Source organism: Gobio gobio (assembly GCF_949357685.1).
Source record: "Gobio gobio genome assembly, chromosome: 2".
In the NCBI taxonomy this organism is placed as follows: domain Eukaryota; kingdom Metazoa; phylum Chordata; class Actinopteri; order Cypriniformes; family Gobionidae; genus Gobio; species Gobio gobio.
Genome location: NC_137098.1, coordinates 59,643,975 through 59,671,694, shown reverse-complemented (window position 1 = coordinate 59,671,694; position 27,720 = coordinate 59,643,975). Strand labels below are relative to the sequence as shown.

The 27,720-nt window shown below is 38.9% G+C and overlaps 1 protein-coding gene across 2 annotated transcripts; it reads right to left on the bottom strand.

The window, feature by feature from the left end:
- Positions 1–26,711, bottom strand: mta2 (metastasis associated 1 family, member 2). 2 transcript variants are annotated; one of them, XM_079837364.1, is made up of 18 exons: positions 26,233–26,711; positions 13,895–13,962; positions 12,848–12,941; positions 9,087–9,204; positions 8,886–8,949; positions 6,392–6,509; positions 6,063–6,165; positions 5,858–5,957; positions 4,539–4,727; positions 4,364–4,438; positions 4,216–4,274; positions 3,566–3,666; positions 3,328–3,467; positions 2,886–3,114; positions 2,691–2,780; positions 1,889–2,007; positions 1,661–1,803; positions 1–1,588 (listed from the first exon to the last, which is right to left on the bottom strand). In XM_079837364.1, exons 1-18 carry the CDS (start codon positions 26,258–26,260, stop codon positions 1,435–1,437), a joined length of 1,992 nt encoding a protein of 663 aa, XP_079693490.1. In that variant the 5' UTR covers positions 26,261–26,711; the 3' UTR covers positions 1–1,434. The 2 variants fall into 2 exon arrangements, with proteins under 2 accessions (XP_079693490.1, XP_079693489.1); XM_079837363.1 differs by having other exon boundaries at positions 1,717–1,803.
- Positions 26,712–27,720: the final 1,009 nt, after the last annotated feature.

The following is a 27,720-nucleotide window of genomic DNA, read 5'->3' as shown; positions in this document are numbered from 1 at the left end:
GACAGGTTAACATTTATTTGTGTCTTTAGTGTGCAGTGCACGCTCCATTTGTTTAAGAAACATTACAAAACCCCTAATGGGGGGAACAATTTACAATGAAATTTTGCGTTGACGAACCTCAGCAAGCCAGGAAATCTGTCAAAATGCCCAACCGTTCGGCTCAACAAAAAAAAGGAAAAATGCTTAATCATAAGGCGGAAATATGTATCAATATCACCCTATAGTTGAGCCATGACTAGGAAAACTCGAAACAGCTTTTCTATCTCACAGGATCCAGTTTACAAAAAAAAAAAAAAAAAAATCATAAGGGGGGGGGGGGGGGGGTATGCATCAATATCAGCCTATATTTGAGTCATTGCTAGAAAAACTCAAAAACATCTTTGCCCTCTCTCATTATCTACAATTGCTATAATTAGCTTCCCAGTAGCCCACAAGACCATTATAACACAAACGCGAGTGCGTCAACATGTTTGGAAAAAAAAGCAGAAGTGGAAAACAAACTTTTATGGCTTTGTTCGTGTTGTCTATGGAAAAAGCTCAATCATTGAGGTACAAAATAGGCCAAACTGACTGCAGCATCCAACCTCCTATAAGAGACCGCCTCAAACCTGGATCCGCCTTACATTCACGAACACCTTCAACACTTTACTAAAACCAGAAGTCATCAAAAATGTGTTTTCATTCTAAGACAAGCAAGCTTTTCAGCTAGAATCCTAACAAGACCTTCAAATAATCACTGACCGAGTCGCTACACTGCAGGATTTTTGGATCCATGATCACAAAAAAAAAAAAAAAGGATATTGTCTGAGAAATCAGGTCGCTATCAATAAACTGCAGATTTGTTGTTTAGCGAGCAATACTTTTGCCGTAATGTCTTCCATGATACCATCTTTCCACAATTCAGCTAGGCCTGGAATAAAAGGAGCAATCGTTTATTTGTCTATATAACACGAAAAAGGGTGATATTTGTTTTCAACATAAGCGACCTAAGAAATTAAGAAAACGATGGTAAAAAGACCACATACTCCCTTCACACATTTAAATCCCACTTTCCATACACACAAGAATCAAACTCTAGAAAAATCCCGTTAATATTCATACAAATAACGACAGAACTGGAGAAAAATAAAGTGTGCTTTTACACCATCTTAGAATGAACATGATTTGCTTTACATTACACGGTTAAAAGAATTTGCCATTTAAAAAAGCAACGGGACAGCAGGGCACCCGACCCTTAAACTTTAACACTGGGAGTAAAACGCGATGAGTTCTGGTGTATGCTGGTGTAAGAGTATGCGGTACGTCATTTTCCCGAGCGCATGAACGTGGTGGTGGGATCTGGGGGGACAGCAGAAGACGAGGAATAAGGAAGAACAGCTGATGATGGTGGGTTTAACATGCTGTGGCAATGGATGTGGTCTACTGGAACAGCGCTCAGTCCTCCAACACGATTGGCTCGCTGGTGCTGGAGGGTAAGATGGGTACGGGAAGCGGCCGGGGTGGCACGGGAAGTTTGACTCGGACCGGAAGGTGTGGTTTTCTGGCCGCCCGCCTCATTTCTGCCTGCGTGAGGTGTTTCCTCAGGGCTCTGTGAAACACACACTTCGAATTAGTCTCGGGAAAAAGCAAAGCATGACATTAAGATGTTTCTGAAACATACCTGGTGTCTTTCGTAGCCACAAACACCACAGGGTTTGGAGCATCTCCTTGACTGACCTTCTGCCTCTTAATGACTGACTGGTTGGCTGCTCTCATTCCCGATGCGAACGGCCTTCCATTGGTGGAGAAAGAATGACCTCCAGCCTGTAGCCAATGAGAACGCTTAGATCTCTGTACACCATTTTCTATCTGTTTGTAGGTTAATGTACAGAATGTGTGGGATACTCACGTTGTCGAAGGGCCTCTTGCCCAGTAGGGCGGATACGCTCCGAGGCTGGTTGACCTGGTTACGGTTGATTGGTGTTGGAGCACCTCGAGGAGCTTTGAGTTTCAAAGGAGCTTGAATAGCTAAAGAAAAGAGCACAATAACCCTAAATATTCAAACAGGAAAAGTCAAATGATATGTTTGTCTTCTGAGGAAAAACTGTGCCAAACTATTTCATTCATTTTTAATGTCTCATTTCCCCACTATTAAAGGGATAGTTCACTCAAACACTTTCGTTCATCTTCGGAACACAAATGAAGACACATAATAAGATCTGAGCGATTTCCAACTACCACTTTGACGCTTCAAAGAGTTCATAAAGAGATCATAAAACTAACCCATATGAATTGAGCGCTTTAGTCCTAATTTTCTGAAGAGACTCGATCGTTTTAAATGATGAACAGATTGAATTTAGGCTTTTATTCACATAGAAACATTGATCAGCGGACATAAACTGAAGCTCAACCGAACCTGACACGCGAGAATAAAGCGCTCAATTCATATGGATTCGTTTTATGATCTCTTTATAAACGTTTTGAAGCGTCAAAGTTTCAGTTGCGTAGCTGTCAATGGAGGGGTGGAAAGCTCTCAGATTTCCTTAAAAAGAAACAAAAGTCTTATGGGTTTGGAACGACATCAGGGTGAGTAAATTATGACATTATTTTTGGATGAACTATCCCTTTAAAAAGGTGATGTGCAATTTAATTAGTTAAAATAACACTTTTATAAACGCTACTTCGGTTGTGATTTAATACTAAAGCCATACCCAATTCTTTAACTATATTGATGAGGGACGGTCGAGGAATAGGGCGGTTCTTCATAGCACTCTTTGCTGCTTTAGGAAGTCTTATCATACCTAAAAGAGAAAAAGAGGCAGTCAGAAAGAATCTGGAGATAAAACCAATCAACCACATATTTTTTTAAATCCCCCAGTTAAAAACAACAACAAATATTTGCTCACACTCTGCTTTGACAGCATTGGCGTTAATGGAAGCGTAGGGGCGACGGGCTGCTCGGCGGGACTGCAGGATGTCCTGGCACACCCGACGGGCGATTCGAGTGAGTTTGGTGGTCTGCAGGATGAAGGTCTGCCGGTTTTTAGCCAGAAGTTTAGCTCTTCCCGCACTGCTGGTAAACGGAGACATGCCCTGTACCTCCTGGCGGGTCATGTGACCACGTGGAGCTGCATCCTATTGGAAAGATACATCATGCTCATCGTTTGGTAATTTTCTGTCTCCATTCAGTATAAAAAGATTGGCCTGAAATAAACTAGCCAGCAAGATGATTAATAAAACTAACAAGATATTCTCACTGTAGATTTTTTAGTAAGAATAAACCCATTACTTTTTAAAATGCAGTAAACATTGTCAATAGATACATGAAACACGACAGGATTCACATACTGAGCCAGTTCTTGTGGCGCCCTCTAGTTGAGTGGGGGTCTTAAGACCGCCGTACTTCTTCCAGTAAATCCAACAGGATGCACAGAGTCTGCACTGCATGTTGGGAGGGCCCCATGCATACCACTGCTGAGACTGGGCAGCTGGAGGAGTAACAATCAAATAGATGAATACACTCATTTTCAATGTACAGGAATATTTCAGCTTGTATCTAAATAGGAGGTACAGTGAGATCACTCACTATGGCAGCTTTCACAACTGAGTCCTTTCTGGTAGCCCGTGGCACCATTTATGCCAGGTTTATTTCCAGGTGCCATGATCTGATTGGGGTTGGGTTTGGTGCTAAAGGAGAAAACAAAATTGAGATTCATAAAAAGCAGACACAGACGTACAACAGGAATTAGCCTCAAAAGTTAATGGGTTTATACAACAATAAACACAAAACAACTCGTTATTCAAAGAATCCTGAAAAAAAGAAAACTTATTATTTTTTAACATTGATAAGAAATCTTTCTTGAGCACCAAATCATCATATTAGAATGATTTCTGAAGGATCATGTGACACTGAAGACAGGAGTAATGATGCTGAACATTCAGCTTTACCATCACAGGAATACTTTACATTTTAAAATATATTAAATTAAAACAGTAAAATCGCCATTTTAAATTTCATTTTTACAACATTTTGTACAAATAAATGCAGCCTTGGTGAGCATTAGAGACTTATTTCGAAACAATACAAAGATCTCTCTAAATTACATGGGATTTGTGCCTGTATTAATAAAAAAAGAATGCAAACGATTTGTGCCATATATTTGGAAAGTGCCATTTGTTTTCAGAAAAGATTTTAATGAAATAAAACCACTAAGTGCAGTGACACTAAATACTCACTAGGTGGGGATGTACACTTGCTTCAGTTTGCTGTCAGCCTCTGCTGCCTTTAGTCTTTTCTGGTGGGTAAAACAAGTCATTTTAGATACACGCTCATATGCATATCAAAATTCATTTTGGTTTTAAAAAAGCATGCAAGGTTTCTTACCTGCTGAATGTAACGGTCAGTAGTCTTCCACATGTAGTAGAATTGGACCACACTAGCTAATGACTTCCAGGGCAACTGCAGTTCAACAACAAATGTACATTTAAATTGTTTGAACTTTGCCAAATAGTGCAGTCTGTGTGTGAGCAAATGGTCAAATATGGTGTTGTATACTCACAAAGTCTTGGCGAATGTCATTGAAGTCTTTGCCGTATTTCTCCAGAGCCTCCTCGAAGAGCATGGCTTCTGAGGCGCTCCACTCCTCCATCTCGTCCCTGCACAGCACCGGGCCACCCTGCGGCACCAGCGTTGACATGGCCTTGGCAAGGTCGTAACCGTTCTTCTGCAGAGTGTCCATGGCGTGGAACTACAGACAGACAGGACGGTGTGAAGAAGTCATATGTATGATTGTCACAAGTGGGTACAAGTAGTATCAGTCAAATTTTGAGGTTCTTTGTATCAATTCCGGTACCAAAGCAAGTACTTCATTTTTTTGTCCCGTTTTGTCTTGTCTGTTGGTTATTAGTCAATTATCACAGTCCCCGATTTAATTGCACATTTTAAGGGTCATTCTTCCTTTTTGAAAAGCAAAGTTGAACCAAAAAAAAATTATTGCATTGAGATTGTGAATGGGTAATAAAGAGAGAAGAGCCTCCCTTTATAATCACTAAGGCTGTCAATCTCTAAAGTGCAAGTTTAAATTCTGCACCAGTTATAATAGGGGCTTTCGCACCGGAGTTCTAGGAACTAACCACCAGGGTGGTTCCCCAAGAACTAAAAGTGCCCTAGGGCAATTTTCCTGGTTGCATTTGAACCACCAACAGGAACTCTAAAGTGACGTAAGCCGCACTTGTTCTATGTTATATAAAAAAAACTAAATCTCATAATTTTGTGGGCATTTATATTAATTTTGGGCATTTTTGAGACAACGCTGCATTGATTTTGAACCCGGCAGCACAGTAACAAAAGAAAATCACATTACAAAGAAGTTATTGATTGAATTTTAAGCTGTACGTTTTACATCAAATCACATTAATGATGTTAAATCAGACAATGCACCGGCAATTTAGTGATATCCTTGCAGTTGTGGTCTTGAGATAAAATCCAGAGTCCGAGACCAAGACAAGACTGAGGAGAAATGCAGTCGGGACCAAGACCAAGACCTTCAAAAAATGGTCTAAAGACCAGTCTCGAGTACTACAACACTATTAGATAGAACTGTTATAAAAAGAAAATAGACAGTATATGAAAATATACTATAGTATATTGCTTGGTCCCCTCAAAGTTGCGTTGGATTTTCCCTTTAGTGTAAAGGAAACTTTTTTTTTTAGTACCAACAGTATGGGTGCATTCTGACAACCTTGCCCAACCCTTGCACATCTGACAAGCCAGATGTGCATGGTAACTGAAGTGAAGTGAGGAAGCAGTGAATGAATGAGGAATGCACTTTCATGTGTAGTTAAGGAAGTGAGTGATTGAATGCATCCGTTCTCTCACCAGTGTGATGTCTCTCGATGCAGCCGCTGCGCTCATGTGCAGACTGGGTTGGCGGATTGAACTGCTGCAGTCTAGTGCACGTGCAAATGTACCAACAGCCCTAAAATGAACATAAAAAGTTAAATCATGCTACAGCACAATAACATTTTAAGGAAGCAAAAATGGTCAGTCAAAAAAAGAAACAAAAAGAAAGGGAAATACTAACCGTGCCACTACCAGGAATTGGTCTATCTGCGGATCCTTCAGCTGGTTATTAGGATCCCAAACCTTTGTCTCAAGCTTCTCCTGCACTCGACTGTCTGAATCAACTGATGAGATGGAAAACATTGTATTTACTGATGAACTTAATCAGTTTTGAATTAGACCTTCAATATCCAAAAGGCAACTTTTCCTAAAATGTGTGCTGAAAATATCAATACAAGGGACTAGAAGAATTAACACAATATTGTGATAAGAATCACGTCCATATTTTCAACATCAAAAGGACCATGTTTTAGTAATACCAAGGCGTAGGGACATTAAAAACCTTCTGACCTTCAGCCAGTTTGTCAGGGATCTCTGCCTGGTATTTGGATCCCACTCTGATCTCCCCCTGGTCAGCCAGCAGGGTCTTCTGCACTGGGTCAAACACCAGCGAGTAGAAGAAACAGTCCTGCGGGACAAACACACACGTTAGACAACACAAACACTTGATGCACTGGTCTCATTAAATCCAACTAAAGGTGTTCACTTTGATGAAAAAAAAAGAAAAGAATATATCTAACATTGAGAAAAAAAACATTTTAGATTTTAAAAATAATCATCAGACACATTAAAGGGGCTATATGCAACTTTTCCCCCAAAATAAACGTAACAATAGCCTTTTTATTTTACCATTTATGACTCAAACATCTCCTGATGAGCATACTGACACCTTGTCCGCGCACAGTGGGTGCACCTATAAGCCTGTATCCTATTTTTCCTATTTTCTGGCGGGTCGTTTTTCCCCGCGCTGTCTGCGGATGTGACGTCACCACCGCTGCGAGAGCGAGCAGAAAATAAGAGCAGTTCTGTTTTTTGGCCACAGGTGTCAGTCGCGAGTTTAAATTTCAGAAAAACACAAATAGCCCCTTTAAATTGATAAAAAATAATAAATTATAAATGTTACAAAAAACTTTATTAATCAAATAAATAAATTCTCCCACTGTTCACACAAAAATATTAAGCAGAACCTGTTTTTAATATTGATAATGTTGTTTCTCGAGCACTAAATCAGCATATTAGAATAATTTCTGAAGGATTATGTGACTTTTTGTCACAGCTTTTTGTATATATAAATTATTTTTGTAATAAACACATGAAAAAAAGGAAAGTTAACTTATTCTAGGAAAATAAATGTCAATGCAAAAAGCTGAAAACATGACAGACCTTTTGACTAGGGATGTTCATTTTTTCCCCCTAAACTACAACCGAAGCTTGTTAACCGATCATTAACTGCTAATCGACAAGATCGTTAAATTGGAATTAAATTAAATCAGAATGGATACGTGTCTGTGACCCATTAAAATAACTACATTTGTTTTCCAGGGGTTTAGTTTCACATGCGCAAATAGCAGCACAAACAACAGAACATGAGGATTCACACATCGTCACATCACGCACAGGCAGTGCTTCTACGAACGGAGAAAAAAATGAATAAAATCGTACATAAAAGGAATAAACATGCAAAATATATTTCACTTAAAAATTTTTTAAAAAGGTAGGGTAGGCAATTTCAGAGAGGCTAGCAATAGCAAGCTAGCTTTGAAAGCATGAGATCCCACCCTCCTTTCAGAGAATCTCTAAAGCCACAACTCCTCTAAAACAGGGGTCTCCAAACTCGGTCTTGGAGGTCCACTGTCCTGCAGAGTTTAGCTCCAACCCCAAATAAACACCTGAACCACCTGATCAGTGTCTTACTAGGCCTTGGTAAGACCTTGACTAGCTGGTTCAGGTGTGTTTAATTGGGGTTGGAGCTAAACTCTGCAGGACAGTGGCCCTCCAGGACAGAGTTTGGAGACCCCTGTTTTAGGACATGCACCCACTACTTTTATTTAATTTCACTCGTGCACCCCCACTCCCAAACCAATGCGAATATCATTGATATATTACTTGATGCATTCAAACATAATTGCTATATCAGCTGGGAGAACAGTCAAATTGCTCCCTCTAGTGGATGACTCAAGATTTGCTAATAAAATCTAACATTTAGAGCCGTTTTACTTGAGTATACACTTCTAAATTAACAGGTGCTCGCGCCCCCCTTAACGGGTGCTGGCAAAACCCCTGCTCCAAAACACATGAATGCGAACAGCAAAGTCTGCAATGCGTTACGAGAGATGGCGTTAAATTGTCTAAAAGCACATAACACTACAATAATAATGAATGTAAAAACCGTACAGAGCTCTTGTACCACCTGACTGCTGCAGATTCATTTTGGCATTGATAGTGTTGACATAGAAACGCATATATTTGAGTATGAGGAAGTGAACAGCTCTGGGTTGAACATCACGGGTTGCCATCTCGTAATTACGGTTACAACATGGTGTGAACGCAGCGCAAGCTCATTTCTTTTGGACATTGTATCATTCGGACCGAATGCAATGATCGGACAAGCATTTTTTTTAGTCCAGAGATTTCCACAGAAGGTGGAACATTACACATTGCAGACTGTTCATCATCAAAATAAAATACACTCAACCAAACGTAAAAAAAAATACGTTTCTAATTCCCTCTCAAAAACTAAATTTTATATGTGTAGCATATTTTCTAATTAAAAAAAAAAAAAATTACTTAAACCGTTTAACCATTGGCATTAAATCAGTCAAAATTTGTACTGCCGGTTAATCAATCAATTATGGGCATCCCTACTTTTGACAGATTTAGTGAGAGTCACTCCAACAAGGTTGTCATGTTTTGGCCTGTCTCTCACCTATGGCGTGTGGTAGCTTTGTGACACTCCATGAAAAACTACGCAGTGAGTGCTCTTGTGCTGCAGGTGGACACTTACCTCTCTCTCTAAATAGCCAGTTAAAACATCAGTCTCATTCAAAAGTGTGACGTTGCATTTTCCTCTGCAAAAAACAATAACACAGTATAAATAGGACTGCATCAATACAAATCAAATACCTTATATATGGATCCGGAGTCTGGGTACTGATGGGATTATATCATTCAATCCGGAGATGTTTGTGTCTGTAAGTGTATTTACCGTATGTGTGTGGCCGGGAGAGACTCGAACTGTCTAGACAGGAACAGTTCTCTGTGCTTGAGCTGGTGTTTCTGCTGTTCTGACGTTGAAGGCTGCTTGGACTCCTCTTCAAAGTCTCCTAAAATACACACACACACAAATATGAGGGTGATGCTAATGGCCTCAATTAGCTCCGATGTGAACCAGCTTCCTTTCAGAACACACGCAGACCAGTTTGAAGTTCACACATCACTTTAGGTTATTAGTAATGGTTGCAATCGCATTCACACTCATTCAAAAACAAGTAATTCTTTCATGAGATCTGTTGACTTATAAGGAAAGCTAATCATTATAATGCAGGTGAACTTGAATGCATTTAAAAACGTTACTTTTGACAGAGATATGCCTTAAATAGATGCTCGTATAAGATGAGGAGACCTGGCAGGACTTTATCAGACGATCTGACCAGACTCCACCCCTGCACGGAGCCGAAGGAAACCCTGTCAATGAAGAGGGCGGGATATCAGACCACACCCCTTTCCATTAACCCCTCCTGCCACCCCGGTGGCCCTGCCCCCTCCTTTCTCTCCCCTTGGCCAATGCGTCCCTGCCAGCTTTACTGGGAAACCCTGTGCAACAAACCTGAGGCGCCCATCCCCCCATTGAGCAACAACCCCCCCCATGCACAAGTACGCATTAAAAAAAAAAATGCCACAAGCTCTCTTTCACACACACACGCGCATGGACACACACACACACACGCACGCACGCAGACGAGCACTCAAGACACACGTACAACAAATCCATCATACATGCACACCCTCAGAGCCAAATGCGCGCGCACATATACATGCATTTAATAACACTTTCACTCTTTGACAAAGACACCAGCCAGACAGTGTTAACCTAGTGTTAACTCTTTGAGCGCCATGGCCCGGTGGGTCCCATGAAGGCTCTTTTGTTCCAAGAGCACAGGGCGGATGGCAGCTGAGGATAGGCACAGAGGAGCCCATTCAGGAGGGGTGGGGGGCGGGGGGGCGGTTAAAGGAGGAAGATGGGCAGAAGGTAGAGAGAGGAGGAGGTGATGTAAATGGGAGCCCTGATCTTGTGTAACAGGACAGTGTTGGTGCTGTAGAGTGCCACAACATAAAGAGGAGGATTCGTTCAGTATTAACCGGGCAGCCAAGCAGACACTGACCTCTCATGACCGCAAAGGATTTGAACACTAACTGCCCGTGTCAATGCAATACCTTCCACAACCCAAACCTGACCCTACTCTGGAATGGATAGGTTAATGCACTACACTGACATAATTACAACAGGCTTACAGTTCACGTACACAACACAGAATTTGCATAAAAAGGAACCACTGCCGCGTGCATGTAGGTGAGATGAAGCATCGGACATGTGGGATGCCTGCAGCTGTGATGAAATAAATATACATTTAGGGATGTGCAAAAGTAGATATTAGCTGCTTCTCATTTCGAGGGCTGAATCCTCCCGAGGGCGTATTTGTCGGCCACATACGTCATTGAGGCGGCTTCATTTCAGTAAACGGACAACTACAGACCTTATCAGATGCTTTTCAGAGAGTGCGCTTGCATAAGACGTGATAGTGTTCAAAAACAACTAGACAGAGTGTAACGCTTCCATACATTTTCAGATGTTGAGTTTATTAATGAGCCTTCGCTCCGCTCATGGTGCGATGCATTGGCCAACGACATTTACCTGTATGTGTGCAGACTAACAATAGCATGAAATTAATCCAAGAACGCACGGCATTTCAATAGGGCAACTGACAGTTGCTCAACAAATATAAGGATAATAAACTGAGCAATTCCAATAGGGTCCTCACACCATCGGTGCTCGGGCCCTAAATATCCATAACCTTTAATAGCACAAAACCAACACAGTCCTCTACCAAAATGGATGTGCTGATTACACATAATACCCAAAACTACTTGAACTAGGCAATATTAATTCTGACAGTAAAGGTCTAAAAATGACTAGTACTTTAAAGTGATGCAATTTCTCAGTGAACCTAAACGCACAGCTGAAAAACCATCTTGTCCATCCCTAATTATAATGGAAGTGATCGAGTTGTCCTTCTGCAAAGTCTTTTTGTTTCAAACTTGTTGGCATGTACACCTGCAGAACCTCCAAAGATTTTTGAAAAACAGAAATACATAACATTTAAAAAATTCTACAAATACACTGTCCCATTGTGTGTCCTATTAGTAAACAAGTTAAATATTTTGGCTAATTCCATTACACTCTCAACCATCAATACAAGAGTGTAGTACACTAAGCCCCACTAAGACATTTGACCATATTTAAAGTAGGCATGAAATGGAAATTGCAGTCATCTTGTCTTCCCTATTGTGACGTATATCTGAGGGAAATGGAGAGAGAGAAAGAAAAAGAAAAAAGTAGGGTGGGAGGGACTTGATTTTGTCCACTGGGAATTGACTGGATCGTTGTCGTTTGCTAATTGCTGCAATCTCATGTGAGTGAAAGGTTGCTATTATTGTCCCTCTCAATGCTGGTGCACTTCATCAGAGAAGAGATAACATTGCGAGAAAGAAGGGATGTTTTTTTTATTTTTATTAAAGATTATGAGGGCACATGAATAAAAAATAAAATAAAAAGATGTGCACAAATAATTAATTTGTAACAAACATTGAACAAAAACAGGACTAGTCTATTAGTGTCTACTATTAGTCTATTAATATTCTATTTTGATTTCATGGTAACTTCTATTCCAATCTGCAATATTCCACAGACTTTCCTTCAAACTCAGAGGTGAAATTTAATTCTGAGACTCATTATTGCTCATAAAATTATATGGAGTATGGTCAACAAAAACCATAGGATTTTCTTCTCCATTCAGATTGAAGACATCAAATGTATAAAATGCATGACTTTATAATATGCAAGTCATAATTGTACATTGAATTGATCCTCGTTGGTGCCTTAAAATCTGCTCCCAGTGTGCCTGTCAAAGCAGTACACCCTGGTGGCTGGTGTTTCAATGTAAATAGTACATCTACATAATGGGCCATATTTTAACAATCTGAGTGCATGGTCTGAAGCACATGGTGCAGGTGCACTTAGGGCGTGTCCGAATCCACTTTTGCTAGTTTAACGATGGAAAAAAATGGTCGGCACACCAGACGCATGGTCCAAAAGGGTTGTGCCTAGTCTCTTAATGAGTCATGGGTTTGTTTTGGGCGTAACGTGCAATTAACCAATCAGAGTCTCATCTCCCATTCCCTTTAAAAGCCAGTTGCGCTTGCACCATGGCGGATTCACTATTTACATGGCGGAATTTGCTGAACAAATGCTGAATTGCTGAATTCTCCAGAGACGAATCCTTTTATTTTTTATATTTAAAAATGTTTGTGTGCTCCCTGAGTGTGTACTAAGAAGAGTGTACACACGTTGTGCACCAGCCTATTGGCGCATATTGCTAACACACCCTCTAAATAACAAAAAATACTGCGTTTTTGTTGGTCAATGGCGCGGCCGTTTCCAGATGCCTCAAAATGCGCCTGAACACACCTCGTTTTCAGACCAGCACAACAGATGGACACAAGTGCATTTGCTATTTAAACAATGTGACGCTGGACGTCGAAATGATAACCGCGTCAGGCTGATACTAGAAAAAAAAAACCACTTGCGTCGCATTGCGGCGGGTGTATGATAGGGCCCAGTGACACTTTATCTTAAGTGTGAAGACGAGACGTGAACTCAAGAGAAGAATGAAACAGTTGGGTACTCACTTGCATTGCTATCGGCCAAAGTGTTGAGGTTGGCAGATATATCTCTCCGCCTGAAGAGACAGACCACCTTGGCTTCTACATTTCCATTGGCAGTCTTGGGAGAGACATGCAGCAAGAAACAGTGTGAGAAAGACTAAATACAAAAAGCACATGCAGACATTTTTTTTCTATAAAATGTGTGAAATTAGTGCCTTAAGTGCTATTACTGTCTTCATGTCATGGACTTGTAAAAACCCATAATTTTAGTATAACTTTAAAGGGAATTACTTTTAATGAGTCAAAGTGGGACTGAATGACACCGCCTATGATTTACAAGAAACTGCATCAATATTTAAGCACCAAAGTAAAAAGTTGTGAGTACTATTAATAACTACATTTCTACTCACTTTCCAGAACTGAAAATGAACCACTCTATATGGAAATCGTACTCTTTAATGCAACACGGTGCGGGTTAGAGTTGCGTATATTCAAGGCAAAACGAAATTCTGTATACGTATTGAACAAAGACACCACTTCCATTAGTTTGCTGAGCTTCATAGCCCTTCAAAATTAGGTTACATAAAAGTGTTTTAATCCCTGCTCCAGGAAACAGGCCTGTGTCATTCTCAGCATTATATAAGTCTCTTATAGCTGGGTCTTCATCTCAAACAGCCCAGCGTGCATCGGCAGACAACAGCATGATGGCTGAGCATTAGCAATGCACAACAGAGGGGAGCAGGTGACAGAGACAGTCTGTTACGCTGTCAGGAGTGACAATGCATTAGCAGAGAGAGCTGGCATGTGTCAATCATCCATGCTCAGTGTAATGTTCAAATCTCTGCACATGCAATTGATGATGTATGATAAATGGCTGGCAGACATCAAAAGCCTCAACCAGTCACAGTCGGTCTGACTCTAGGCGGTAATAATGGTGTTATAAGTCATCCTGGTCAAAAATAGCTTAAGCAAATAGAAACAACAAAAACATGCATGCATCAAGAAAAATGAACAAAAGCAATAATTTTTCCTGAAGATTATGTTAAGTGATTAGATGGAACATAAACTCACCTTGTTGAGTTCTTCTATTCGGCGGATCAGATACGGGTTGCTGGAGGAGTTTTCAAAATACACATAATCTGCAATAGACAAAAGAAACCATCTGTAAGTGACGGATCACTGAGCATAGTTTCATATTTTATTGATTCTCCCCAATGTTTTTCTCATGTTTTAATTTTTCCTTTCTTAAAAAAAAGCATTCAGAACGTCTTCTAGCTTTGTGAAATTGCACATACAGACCAGCCACTAGTCAGGTGGCTATAATTACATGGAAAATGGAAAAGGCCACAAAGCATTTCACCACTGGATTTACAGAAATCATTTCACTTTTAAGGAGCGGTTTCTCAACCATGCAACATTGCATATCTAATCAGCTCCTGACAGACACATTCATTATTATTTGAATTATCATTCAGTAAGTAATTTTACGATGTATGGCTTTGTCTTTGGGAGGCTTTTGTCTTTCAAACACATTTGTGACCCTGGACCACAAAACCAGCCATAAAGAGTAATTTTTTTTATTTTATTTGAGATTTATACATCATCCGAAAGCTGAATAAATAAGCTTCCATTGATGTATGGTTTGTTAGGATATGACGATATTTGGTTGAGATACAACTATTTGAAAATATGGAATCTGAGGGTGCAAAAAAAAAAAAAAAATATTATTGAGAAAATCGCCTTTAAAGTTGTCCAAAAGAAGCCCTTGGCAAGGCATATTACTATTAATAATAATTTTTTTTATATATATATGGTAGGAAATTTACAAAATATCTTTACGTAATATCCTAATGATTTTTGGCATAAAAGAAAAATGGATAATTTTGACCCATACAATGTCAATCATCCATGGCTCTCGCCACAAATATACTCGTGAGACTTATGACTAGTTGTGTGGTCCAGGGTCACATTTGTATTATAATTTGTATTATTTTAAAATAATTTGTTTTCATTTTTGTGATTTATTTAATTATTAGCTTTTTATTATCATATTGTTCCAAATATAAGATGACCCTGATTATAAGACAACCCCCCTTTTCAAGATGTACCTTTTGGAAAAAGGCTTTTTGAAGACCAAATCTTGTATTTTATCAATTTCTTTGAAAATAAATGTTCATATTGCAAATTTTACATATTTAAATTTTTTTATTGAAAGTATGGTAAATACTGGTAAATCGTACGATCATATTTAAAAATAAACACTTTTTGGCATACCATAAAAATAACCAGTAGCCAATCATTAGGCTAATTGTTATGTAGCTTACCAAAATTTCATTAACAGTAGAAATTGAAATATTATTGTGGTTTTAAAATCTGGGTACCGTTTTACGTTGGAAGTTTAGTCCCATCAGCAAAGCATGCAAACATGACAGTCACGCCGTGGCTCTTAGACGGTAAGCTTTTCTTTGACTTTTTATGACCGTCTTTTTGCGCTTGCAATCTTCTAACATTACACTCTGACGCATTGTATTTCTTGGCACACTCGTTCTACGCATATTTGGCGCCACCTATTGTTACGGGTGTATTATTGACATGTCAAAGTCTAGACCTGAATATAAGAAGAACCTTATATTCTTATATTCGGAAGAAAACGGTAAACTCACAAACCCTCTGCAGTTCCATCATGAACCACAGTTTAGGAAACCCTGACATAAAGAAATGTTTAATGCACTTAATGTTGTTGTTGTTGATACATTTTTTTAAAATATATTTTCTCTCTTTCTATTGTTACATCAAGATTATCCATTAAGTTCAATGTGATAAACGAGTTTGGTCAAAAGTCATTTAAAAGTAATCAAATTATATTACCTAAAATGTGCAATGGATTGTGTTACTAACTACAATGTTGTCATGTAATTTGGAATCATTAGTGAGTAATCTACCCAGCAGTGACTATGTATGTGTATACATTAGGGATGCTAACGACTAATCGTCGATTGATTAATTGTTGATAATTAAACTCTTCATTTGTGCATAGTTTTGAGGTCCTTGCGGCTCATGCACAAAACACATGCAGCAGCAGACACACAAGAAAAAATTAAGCGAGCACACCAATGTCACATATTTTATGCAATAGATTGGGTAGGCTAGCCATTTATTTCAATACATAATTAAACTACATTCCAAACAAGTGACAATAAAAGGTACTAAAAGGAATAAACAAGTCATACGATCATGGGCTTATATGGGCCAAAAGCATCGTAAGCCGAAGTAGATCGTAGAAACCTTTGCCACAAATGATCTCCATGATCAACTTGCCATGTCAAAGATATGCGATCTACTATGGTTTAATAATGTTTCACAAAGTAACAAACAAAAACGTGGCACAGAATCATCATGTGTACACCGTTTACATTTTTTTTTTAAATAGTTTGGTCTCTAACTGAAACAAATATGCTTGTTGTATGTCTGCTACTTGAGACATTGAACACAATTTGACAAGTCTATCTGTTAATGTATGATGATTTTACAGACCACAAAGCAGTTATTTTTAGAGCACTTCTACAATGTCAGCAAAATTAAAAGCACTTGTTAAGTGATGGTCACATTCCCTATATTCACTGTAAGTCAAGCTTCTAATCTTTAAAACGACACCTATTTTTTGTTGGTTAAGCAAGTGGTTGTTTAAAGGTGCTGCATGCAAGTTTTTCACTTTACCAAAGCATAAAAATACCATATGTTTGCAGATATTTAGGAAAAGCTAAATTCACCTACTTGTTTCTCAGAAAAACAATGCTACGGCCAGTTATTTTACTTTGAAATGTGCGTTCTGTGTCGGAATGTGTTTTTGTTTTGGTCTGTGCGAAATCGCACGCCGTCAGTTTACCCAATAGTATTTTGACACAACAGGTTGCCAGTTGTGCTAAAAAACAGTGTATTGCAGCAGTCTTGGAAGCCAGGTCAAAGATCGCAGATTTCACCTGACCTAAAGCCTCGGCACCCATCTAAAATCTCTATGAACGAGAGTGTATTAAAATGCGGATAAATCAACTCATCAACTTACAGTGTGGCTTTCATTGTCAATAGCACTCGCTCCTGTTGCGTTTCCTCAAGCTGGCAACATGTGTGAGCGTCGAGTCTGAGGAGGAGGGGGGGGCAAAACAACGGTCCGCAATATTTTGAATTTGGACAACCCATTTCGCTGTCAGTCCTACATAATGCACCTTTAAGTAATGTGATAACTTGTAAGTGCCCCCCCTTCAGATTTAAGAGGTTATGGTTAAAGATTAATCGACCGTTAAACGATCGATTATGGGAATTCATGTAAATTGACATCCCTAGCATGCATCTATATGCATAAATATACATATAATGGCAAACCTTGCAATTGAGGTTTGAGGAACTTGTAAACCTAAAAACAGCAAACATCTATTTTTAAATCACCTATAATTTCCCAATTTGCGAACTTATACACTATTCTATTTGTAGTATTAGTGGGGAGGGGGGGGGGGGGGGCAGTGGTCACTTCATGCACTCAACTGTCACAGCTTTAATTACGTAGTGGAGGGGCTTTCAGACTCCAACGTTGAATGACAAAACCTTATAAAATGTATACACTATTACATAGTGTATATTGCGTAATTTGGGAAACAATTTAATTTTCAGTGTCTTTTAGATTAAAGCAAATGTAATCCAAATAGAAAAATATGGGAAATTAGCATGACAATTGACCGTTTGCAAAGACCCGACCCCTTTAGTTAATGTTAGGGGTGCAACGGATCACAAAACTCACGGTTCGGATCGACTACGGATCATGAATCACGGATCGGATCATTTTTCGGATCAGAATAAAAGAGGGAGGAGACTATTTTTATTTGCTTTCCATTTATTACATGAAAACTTTTGGTGTTAACAAAAATAAAATAAATAAATAACCATCTGAATAAATCAAATTTGACTAAAAACAACCTGAGACGTGAAAATGGGCCTGAGCTTTTTTTTTTTTTTCTCTTTGTAGGCCTATACAATTTCATAGATATCATGTTTAAACGCACTACATTTAAAGAACGTTTTATTGAATTCATAACTTTTTATTTATATGGCCCAGTACCTACTTTAGATGTATATATTACGTTGCTCATGCAAGTTGCAAAACAGACAATAGACTATGTTAAAATAAACATTTTATATTAAAACTTACGATAGACAAAAACCGACTCTCGTCTTTTCTTTTGTTTTTAAATCTTTTTACAAGAAATCCTGCAGGTCATAAAGAACTTTGTTTTTCCACCTCCAAGAAAGGACAGGTGCTCTCCATTATTTCTCCTTGTTTACTTAAAGGCCGTTTTCCTTGCTTTACTCGAGGCAAAAAGCCATGTGTTGACTTTGAAACAGAGTAGACTTTACATTATATGCATCTGTGGTGGAAGTACTAGATTTTCGCATCGATATGTTTGTTTTAATGCGGATACGTGGTTACTTTAATTCAGCGCCAGCACATAAAAAAATAGACTCTGTGCGGAAACGATCGCAGCACAGCTATGGCTACGCGCTCCTGGAGCGCACTGACGGACCGAAGCCGCCGCGTGCAGTGAAAACTGTATCCGTTAACAAGGGTACGGAAAAAATACGCACCCCATACGCGCTGCAAATGGAGTATGTCTGAAACGGGCGTCAGCAGGTGCCATGCTCGATGTATGCGCCACTTTCATCCGGCTTTCTCGTGCCACAGTGCCTACATACTGTTACAGTTTTGTCCACACCCTTCTTCCGTCATTATTATGTTTTACAGGGAAGCCAAAATGCTCCCATATATGCGCATTTGAATGATGCGGGAGGCTTTTCAAGTTCTTCTGCTCCTCCGCTAGTCACTGCTGACTGATTAACATGCCCTGTTCACGTGAACACATGTGTTTCTCTGAAACTCAGCATCGAGTTTAAAGGAACGAGATCACTTAAAAAGCAATATCGGCAGAAAAACTGTATTTTAGTCTGCGATCGCTAAACAATTCAGCTTAATCTACGAGTTTAAAAAAAATGCTCAATAAATCCACGGGTCATGTGCGTGCCGAACCGTGGGTCGTGACCCGTACGGATCACGGATCAACTGCGATCCGTTACACCCCTAGTTAATGTTGCTATGTCCGACAAGCCTTGGCGTTCTCACGCCACACACACACGTTCTCACTTCGAGAAAATACATCGCGGAGCAAAGAGGACTGACAACACGCCGACAGACAGGAGAGAGCAAGTTACTTTTTATATGAAACAAAGTCTCAACTTTAAAATGTCATCTTTTTTTAAGAAATGTAAACCACAAATAGCGTTTTGTGGCTCTTTAATGTGTCATGATCGCTGTACTGCCTCAGATAAAGCTGCTCGTGAACCGATCATCTCTTCCTTCTAGTTCATTGATAAGCATCAAATAAACATGAATGAGCACTAAAAGAAATGTTGTTTCAACCGCGGAAAGACGTCAGTAAACACCGTCTTTCAAGTTCAATCCACCAACGTTAATCTACCAACTCTCCTGACTGCTTTTGTCGGGCAAACCTGCAGATTCAGCGATGTGGTTGGTCAGATCGCCTGTCAATCAAACTAGCGGCGAAGGGTGAATTAAATATCCAATATCTACCAATATTGATCCTTATATTAAAAGTCTATAATATAAGCCGATAAGTGATATGGTTCCGATATGTTGTGCACTCCCAATTCCGACGAATAAAAACACCTGTTATTCACAAAGTCCAGCACAACCCTTTTCATATATGGAATATTCCAGTTGATTTGAATAATGCCTTCATCTAACAACAGGAAAGTAATAGTCTATTCAAATCCAAAGATGTGGGGGGGGGGGGAAATTCAGATTCCATTACTTAACACATGAACAATCAAATCATTCACACAAGTTCCATAATCATACAGAAAGTGACGAGCAATTGTGTACGGATCAATATTGAGAGCACATACGATGAGGCACGGTCAACAGCCTGCACACATCACTTCAGTTATGCAATCTCTCTCTCTTCTGGTCTGAGCTGGTCAGCGCTGGACGTTCTGCTAGACGTTGATCTTTGATCGGACTAACGCTTTCTTCTCTCGCCTCTACTCAGCCATGTTCTTAAGCTGTGCCGCAAGGGATGAATCAAAATGGAGGTCTCTCTCCCAAGTTCATGAGCTTCATCAATCAGAGAGACAGTGAGGAGAGACTGAGCCGCATGGATCAATAATTTCCCTCAAGGAGAAACCGGGTCTAGCCATCTGCTCTTCAAGCAGGGATGTATTGTATTGCTAGCTCATGGCATCTGGTGTTCAGAGACACCTAACAATCCACTGGGGGTTGGAGATACTGACAGGGACAAAAATAGTATGCAACGTAAACCTATAGGTGAAATTAGGGCTGCACGATTAATCGAAATCGAACCGCGATTTGGCTTATGTGCGATTACGAAAGCGCAAAGTATTATCTTCATGTTTAATCAGTCAAAGCGTTTCTATCTTCGTTTTATTCAGCTACAGCGCAAGCTTCACATTAGGGATTTCCTGAAAACAAACGATTACTTTTGTGGCGCAAATGTGCCATTTCTGCTCGAGGGCGCCCTCTGGCCTCCAGTATGAATGAAACTTTTGGGTAATAAGAAAAATAATACTTCTCTAAATAAATTTACGACAATCCATATGTTTTTCTTCAATGTACAGGAGTTTTAATCCCCACAGTGGATGCATAAGAGGCTCATATTAAAGACATAGACTTTAAGAAATTGATATCACAGATAAAAAGCACAGATTTGTATAATAATAATAATAATAATAACAGTTTGTTTTTTAACAATACATCCTTAGAAATTTCTATGGATTTTTAGTCATAGGCTGTCTGCATACTAACAGGTTACCCATATTTTTTAGTTTTCTGTAAAATATTATTATTATTATACTGTTATATTTATTCTTAAATATTTTTAATAATGAATGTTATTGTAATAATAATATTTCTTATTTTTATTTAGCAATAATAATCATAATTATTATTATTAGTCACATTAATATATAAACACAAAATGTTATATACACACACACACTTTTCATTTGTAAAAAGTAATAAATAACAATAATAATCGCATTTTAAATCGCAATCGCAATTTTAACCAGAATAATCGCAATTCGATATTTTCCCCAAATCGTGCAGCCCTAGGTGAAATGCATCATTTCTGCATTACTAGCATCGCTAAACAGAATAGCAAAAATGATGGTTTTCAGACAGGTTTCCTGAACAATTCCCCACTCTGCCATTGGTCAGAAAAACAGATCCAGTCCTGTTTTAAAAGTATGTGTAAGTGAGTGTGTTTTGTCATTTAAAAAACGTTATAAATGATCTTGATTTGTAACGTGAGAAGAGTGCCACATTAGTTCAAGCCGCAGTTCAGAAAGTCCTGTCATGTATTCATCAGTTTTTCCCAAAATACATGCAAGTAAGTGCCCGGTGAACTGGGAGAAGAATAGAGTAAACTTTATAATTACTTACACTATGTGTATCTGATATGAACAAAGCACGTTGATTAATTATATTTTAATGGATTTTTATCGCTGCTTCCATTGACACCAGTGTGTATTTTACAAACTATAAATGTATTGTTTTGCTAGTACTTATGTGTATTTAAATGTTTGAAACGTAAAATAACCATTATGTGGTTGAAAAAACTGGTAGTTGTATATTGGGGGTGGTTGTGGGAAACGCGCGGTCTCGAGGCACGTTTTTAAAAAAGTTGAAATGACTTTAACTTGAGTGCCAGACTTCCGATGTCATCGTCCATCACGATGTCCGTCACAGTAGACATTGTCCGATGCCAATTTGATAGACATCGCCTAACCCTAAGGATGTCACAAGTACCGGTACTTCAGTACCAAGTCGATACTGAAATTTAAAAAATGTGACGATTCCAGCATTTCTGTACCCGTAGTACCGACTCCCGAGTATATTCGGTACCCGCAGCTGCGTTCAGTCGCTTCCGTGTTTATCTAAGCGCAGGGCTCCAGACTGTAGCCGAATATATAGTATACTAGTGTCTGTGAATATCAAACTGCAAAATACAATTTAAATATTACTCCTGCAGGTTTTGCGTCTCTGTGTGAATGACGGGCACAAAGATCTTCATGGCAAACCATCAAAATAAAAGTTCGGTTTGACGTAGAAAATGACAGAAGTATATTAGGCTGCTGTTGTACAGTAGATTTAGCTATGTCTCTATTAAGGATGCACCGAATGTTCAGCAACCGAAATTATTCGACTGAAAATAGCAGAAATTGCACTTTCGGTGTGAATAAATTTTACCGAACAATGAGGTTTTTGATGACGCGATCAAATATAGCAACCAGCGTGTGTGAGTGCGCACGCTTCTAAATGCAGCAAATGTCGGAGGTGTGGAAGCATTAAGCCTTGTTTATACTTTCGTCTGGCTCCGCAACGCGAGCCTCCGCTGACTGCGCACGGGCACCTCGTCCGCTTGGCACTATGCGATGACGCCATTTTTGCAGTGCGCACCCTCGGGCTCATGCGGACGCGTCGAGTATAAACAAAGCTTTAAAGTGTCTGAGAAAGATGCAGAAATGTTCTGCTGAATTGTCTAAGCACCCTCAAATGCAAGCAAGAGCACCCTCAGTTGATACTGTAATAATATATTGGCAAATGCTCCAGTGCATATTTGTGCCTGTAGAACGTCAAATGTCTCCATTTACAACGCGTTTCTGCATCAGTGACATAGTTGTTGATCTCTTGTACGCAATGGCCAATATGTTTAAAGTTAGTCAGACTCCACTCACTGCTCAAACCGCCAGAGTTGTTATTCAGTGCTGAGTTATACAGGCTTGCAAAACCTCTCATGAACAAACAAACAAAATTTGATTATGATACCTGTAGACATAATAGTCCTAAAATAAGATGGCCAAATAAAAAAAAAATATATTTATATATTTTTTAAGTTATATTGTGCTTTGTTTGTATAATGTTTGCTTGAATGCTAAAACTGTTCAGTGTTAAATAAATATTGAAAAAACAGTATTTTAAAAGCAAGACAAAATAGTAAAAAAGCAAATTTATGCAATGGTGAAAAAATAAATTGAATTTTTTTTATAATAATAATAATAATAATAATAGAAAAACCGTGTACGGTATTCGGCCAAGTGTTTCATTACTATTCGGCTTCGGCCAAGATTTTTCATTTCGGTGCATCCCTAGTCTCTAATTAATAATAATACGTCTCTATTACTAATAATTATGCCTGCCTAGATGGTTGCTTATTTTACACTTGATCTTTTTTTATAAACAATGTTTACTTTTAAACAGCATGTAGCCTTTAAATGTTTATGTATTATTTAAGTATAATAATTATCGCCATAAATAATAAACTCATTGATTTAAAAAAAAAAAAAAAGTTTAAATAGTGAAATCAAAAATAAAAATGTTTTGATGTGGTACCGAAATTGGTACCAAGTACCTTCAAATCTGTATGGTATTGGTACCGACTCCTGGAATTTTGGTATCGTGACATCCCTAACCAACCCTTTGTATTACATTTATTGTCATTCCATTCCTTTAGCTCATACAGTAGAGCACAGTGCTGGCAACACCAAGCACTTGGGGTTTTTTCTTCTTCAAGGAATGCATGAACTGATAAAATGTACAACTTGAATGCAATATATCAGTCGCTTTGTATAAAAGCATCTGCTCTAGTATCAAAACTGGCTATTTAAAAACTCCATACACTCACTAGTATAAATAAAGCAATAAAACAAAATGAAGTCAGTGTGATGTTTAATAAGATAAAAATATCTGCCTGGCAGACAGTATATAATGCACATATAGAGCAGGATCCTTATTTAACGGACCACACAGTGTCACCTGACACATGCCCACATGCACATGACCAGAATGTTCTGTCTGCATCACTAGACCAGTGGCCTATCCCTTTTGCATCTTTATTAGAAGTCTCAATTAACACCCCATGACAAACAACAAAAGCTTCACTGAACCAGAACCGTCTCAATTATAGCCCTGGTTTAAAACACTTCAATTCTCTCTGGCTGACAAACAGAGCCGTCGCATCTTGCCTTGTTTGAACTTAATGCACCACAGAAGAGGAGAGGAATCCCTTATCCTTTAGCATGCTTACCATTACAGTAACATTTGCTAGTTCCTGAACAGTGTGCCATGTCTGCATAGTAGGAGAGCGACATTCAAACCGAGGGTTCAGTGAGCACAAGCCTCGCAGAAAAAGATGATATCTCAACATGTATTCTAGTGGTCACACAACACGGATCTCTTAAAGATAGTCTCAGAAAGGTAGTAAAAATATTGATAAAATCGACATGAGGGCGAGTAATTAAATGACAGAATTTTCATTTTTGGGTGAACTAACCCTTCAAAGCCCAAACATATCAACATTATATTTAGCCTATTCATTATTCAAAGCGACTTACAAATGAGGAATACAACAAATGGATGATATCTAGACAGCACAGTGTCTGAGAGGGTTGACTGGTATGTAACGGCAGTATTATTGATCGTAAATGAGACTGAAACGGTCTTCTGAAATTAATTATTTTACATATTAAAATGCGCCAAAAACAGAAACTGTTTAGTATCCATTGGCATGGCTGTTGGTGGAATATAAAGTTGCCATTTAACACAAGTACAGACAGATATTGTGAAGTATGTCAAAGCAAAAAGGATTAACGAAAAAGCAATGATGGTCGTTGATTGGATGGAGGGAAGATTTGAATGTGAGCTTGCAGTTGATTGTAATAAAGGGGCGGGACTTAAACAGACCGAATGATTGGGGAAGTCTGGCATACATCACCAGAAGTCTTTCATTAAACACAGGCTAAAAAAAGATAAATCGTTCACAATAAGACCAATAATGTGCATCTAATATGTATATACATCCATGTAGACTTTAAACACTTTTGGATATCGGCCAAGCAGACAGACTTTCTCAAAATGGCAACTGATATTTCAGCCACTGCTCAGATATTGGCTGATATGTTGATTAATCACTTATGTATTCTAGGAAGCATTAAGACTAAAACACACTCAAATGGGTAAAATACAGAGCATTGGGACAGCATTTGAGTCACAAAGCTTCAGATTCACAGAGGTGAAATGTAGGGATGCGAGGGCTTGGGGCCAGATCAGGAGGTCAAGTTCAATGACCTTAGAGCAGTACCTGTGTGTGTGTGTGTGTAAACCTCCCGAAACACTAGCAAAACAGCAGAGAGTATGAAACACCATCATTGCGTTACAACCCCACACTGCACGATAACCAGCTTCTTCATTTGTATAAAACATTTGAAATGAGCAGATGCAGACTTCGCCTTCCTCTGAACCCAGTCTTGATAAACTCTAATGCATTTTGACAAGCGTGTAATAACTGAGTTTTTCTTCCAGATCTTCCCATCAAACTGCGACTGCAATAAGGCAATCAGCCGCATCTGCTAAAGCAACAGAGCCTGATTGCCGTGACCTATTTACGGCCGATTTCCGGATGTAAGAAAATAAAAGCACTATAAATGCACACGGCCACCATGTCACGTTGCAGTCAATGACATTAACGCGCAGGCAATGTTATTACACGGCACAATACACAGCATCTCTGACAATAGATGACAGTGTACAGTAGAGATGACAATGCGTATATGCATGTACTGTAAACACTCATGCAACCGTTATCAGCTCAGATCACAAATGCATATTATGCACGTGTATGATGATCATAGAAATAATCCACGATTCATAAATGCACTTAACAACTGAACCAGCTGAGCTCTTTTGCATGAACATCAAATCTAGGGTCAAGTTCAAAATGTCTACATTTCCTGATATCAGTATAAATGAACATTCATTTGATTCATTGACTTTGTTTCTTTCTTTTTTTTAAAAAAACGGTAACGAAACTAAAAGTCTTTGCACCTCGTACTGCGAGACTCCCGTACAATTCAGCTGTCAGAAGTTTGACTGAATGGCACGGGCAACGTGCACGGCAAAAACTTGAATGAAAGTCTCGAAAAAGTGAGTCAAAAGCATCATACGTGAATAAAATATCGGAAGGGTTCCCTCGAAATTAGCTCATTTGCTTAAGCGGGTAATTACTTGAGCCAAAACTACGAACAAAAGAACGAGCTTGCGAGCCAATGCAAGTTTTTTTTTTATATCCGTGTGAATTTAAAAGTGAACTTTAATACATGTGTAAATAGATAAAATCGAGTTAACCCAAAAGCCGCCGTAGCGAAACTAGCCTAGCTCGCTTAGCAACGGGATTCCGCTCATTGTAACTAAGGCGGAAACAGCCGCTCGCGCTAATGCTAATGCTAACCCCCGCGAGCCTGCTGCTAGTGTTAGCTTCAACAATAATACTCACCTCCAACTCGGTACATGTTGGCCGCCATTCTCTCACTCTCCTAAACAAATACAATAATCACGGATTCCCACGTTGTGTAGACAAAATGTGTATCCAAAACCGGCGCTGGTTCTTTTGATCCTCGCGTGTGCTGGCGTACTTCCCCCCGTCGCGAGACAAAGCCGGGACCCGGCACGGCGCTGCCGCTGTGGCGGGTAAAAGTTTAAAGTTTCCGCTACAATGTTTCTCCGGATGGTAAAAAAATCGCGTCTTTGTGTCGGCGCTGCGATAAAACTCCCATCGAAGCCCCTCTCAGACATTCACACTTCACACGAGCCCTTGATAGCAAGCCTATCTCTCTCTTTCTCTCTCTCTCACTCCACTCTTCCTCCCATCCTCCGCTCCCTGCTTCATCCTCCTCTTCTTCACCTCCTCTCTGTATCACACACACACACACACACACACATACGAGAGAGCGCGCGCGCACCCCCTTCTCCAACGTCATCTTCGGAAGCTCATAACGTCACTTCGTCAAACTCCAGTAAAACAGAAACTTGAGCTCCCGTAAATAATACATATATATTTTTAAAAAAATAATTAAGATGTTTTTTTTTTTTTAAAGAGCACAATGGGGCACATTTTGGGCACCAAGCTAATGTGGAGAGACTTGTATCACTTTATACATCAAATTGATTATCATTGATTTTTGTATCATCGTCACAATAAATAAATGTATATGCATTAATTAATATGTATATGAACACATTACTGTTACAGCAGTGCCTAAAATAATATAAGGGTATCAAAATATATGTATATGCATTAATTAATATGTATATGAACACATTACTGTTACAGCAGTGCCTAAAATAATATAAGGGTATCAAAATAAATGTATATGCATTAATATGTATATGAACACATTACTGTTACAGCAGTGCCTAAAATAATATAAGGGTATCAAAATAAATGTATATGCATTAATTAATATGTATATGAACACATTACTGTTACAGCAGTGCCTAAAATAATATAAGGGTATCGAAATGATATATAGCTTAAATGCTTTTCAGTATAACATCATATAAACAGTGTAAGCCCATGAATTAAATTAAAAAATTTATTTAAAAAAATAAATTGTATATAATTTATATTAATATTTATTAAGTTTTCTACCAGCTGAAGGAGGAAACACATTGGCATATATAAAAAGGTTCAATAGCCTACATCAAATTTACACTGAAAATGAAATTTCCCAGATTTAATGCAGACGTGTATGTGTGAAAGGAACATGAGAGACTCAGGTCGAGGCAGAATCAGGTTAGGACAGTGAAAACTGGTGCAATACTTCCCTCTACTGATTTACAGGCGCCATCACAGGCTCACATTTAAAAAAAATAAAATAAAAAAACTCTTTCTAGGTGGCGTTGCTTGATACTTTAACCTTTTTCACTTCACTTCAGGGAATCACATTTAATTGTGAAACTGGAAGTACGCACAGACTAAAAA

Excerpts from the sequence above, each read along its gene's own strand:
- mta2 (XM_079837363.1), bottom strand. The coding sequence starts at position 26,260 with ATGGCGGCCAACATGTACCGAGTTGGAG. Across the intron at positions 4,439-4,538 it reads ATGACATTCGCCAAGACTTT|TTGCCCTGGAAGTCATTAGC; the intron begins GTGAGTATACAA and ends GTTGAACTGCAG. Across the intron at positions 1,804-1,888 it reads GCAAGAGGCCCTTCGACAAC|GCTGGAGGTCATTCTTTCTC; the intron begins GTGAGTATCCCA and ends CATTGGCTACAG.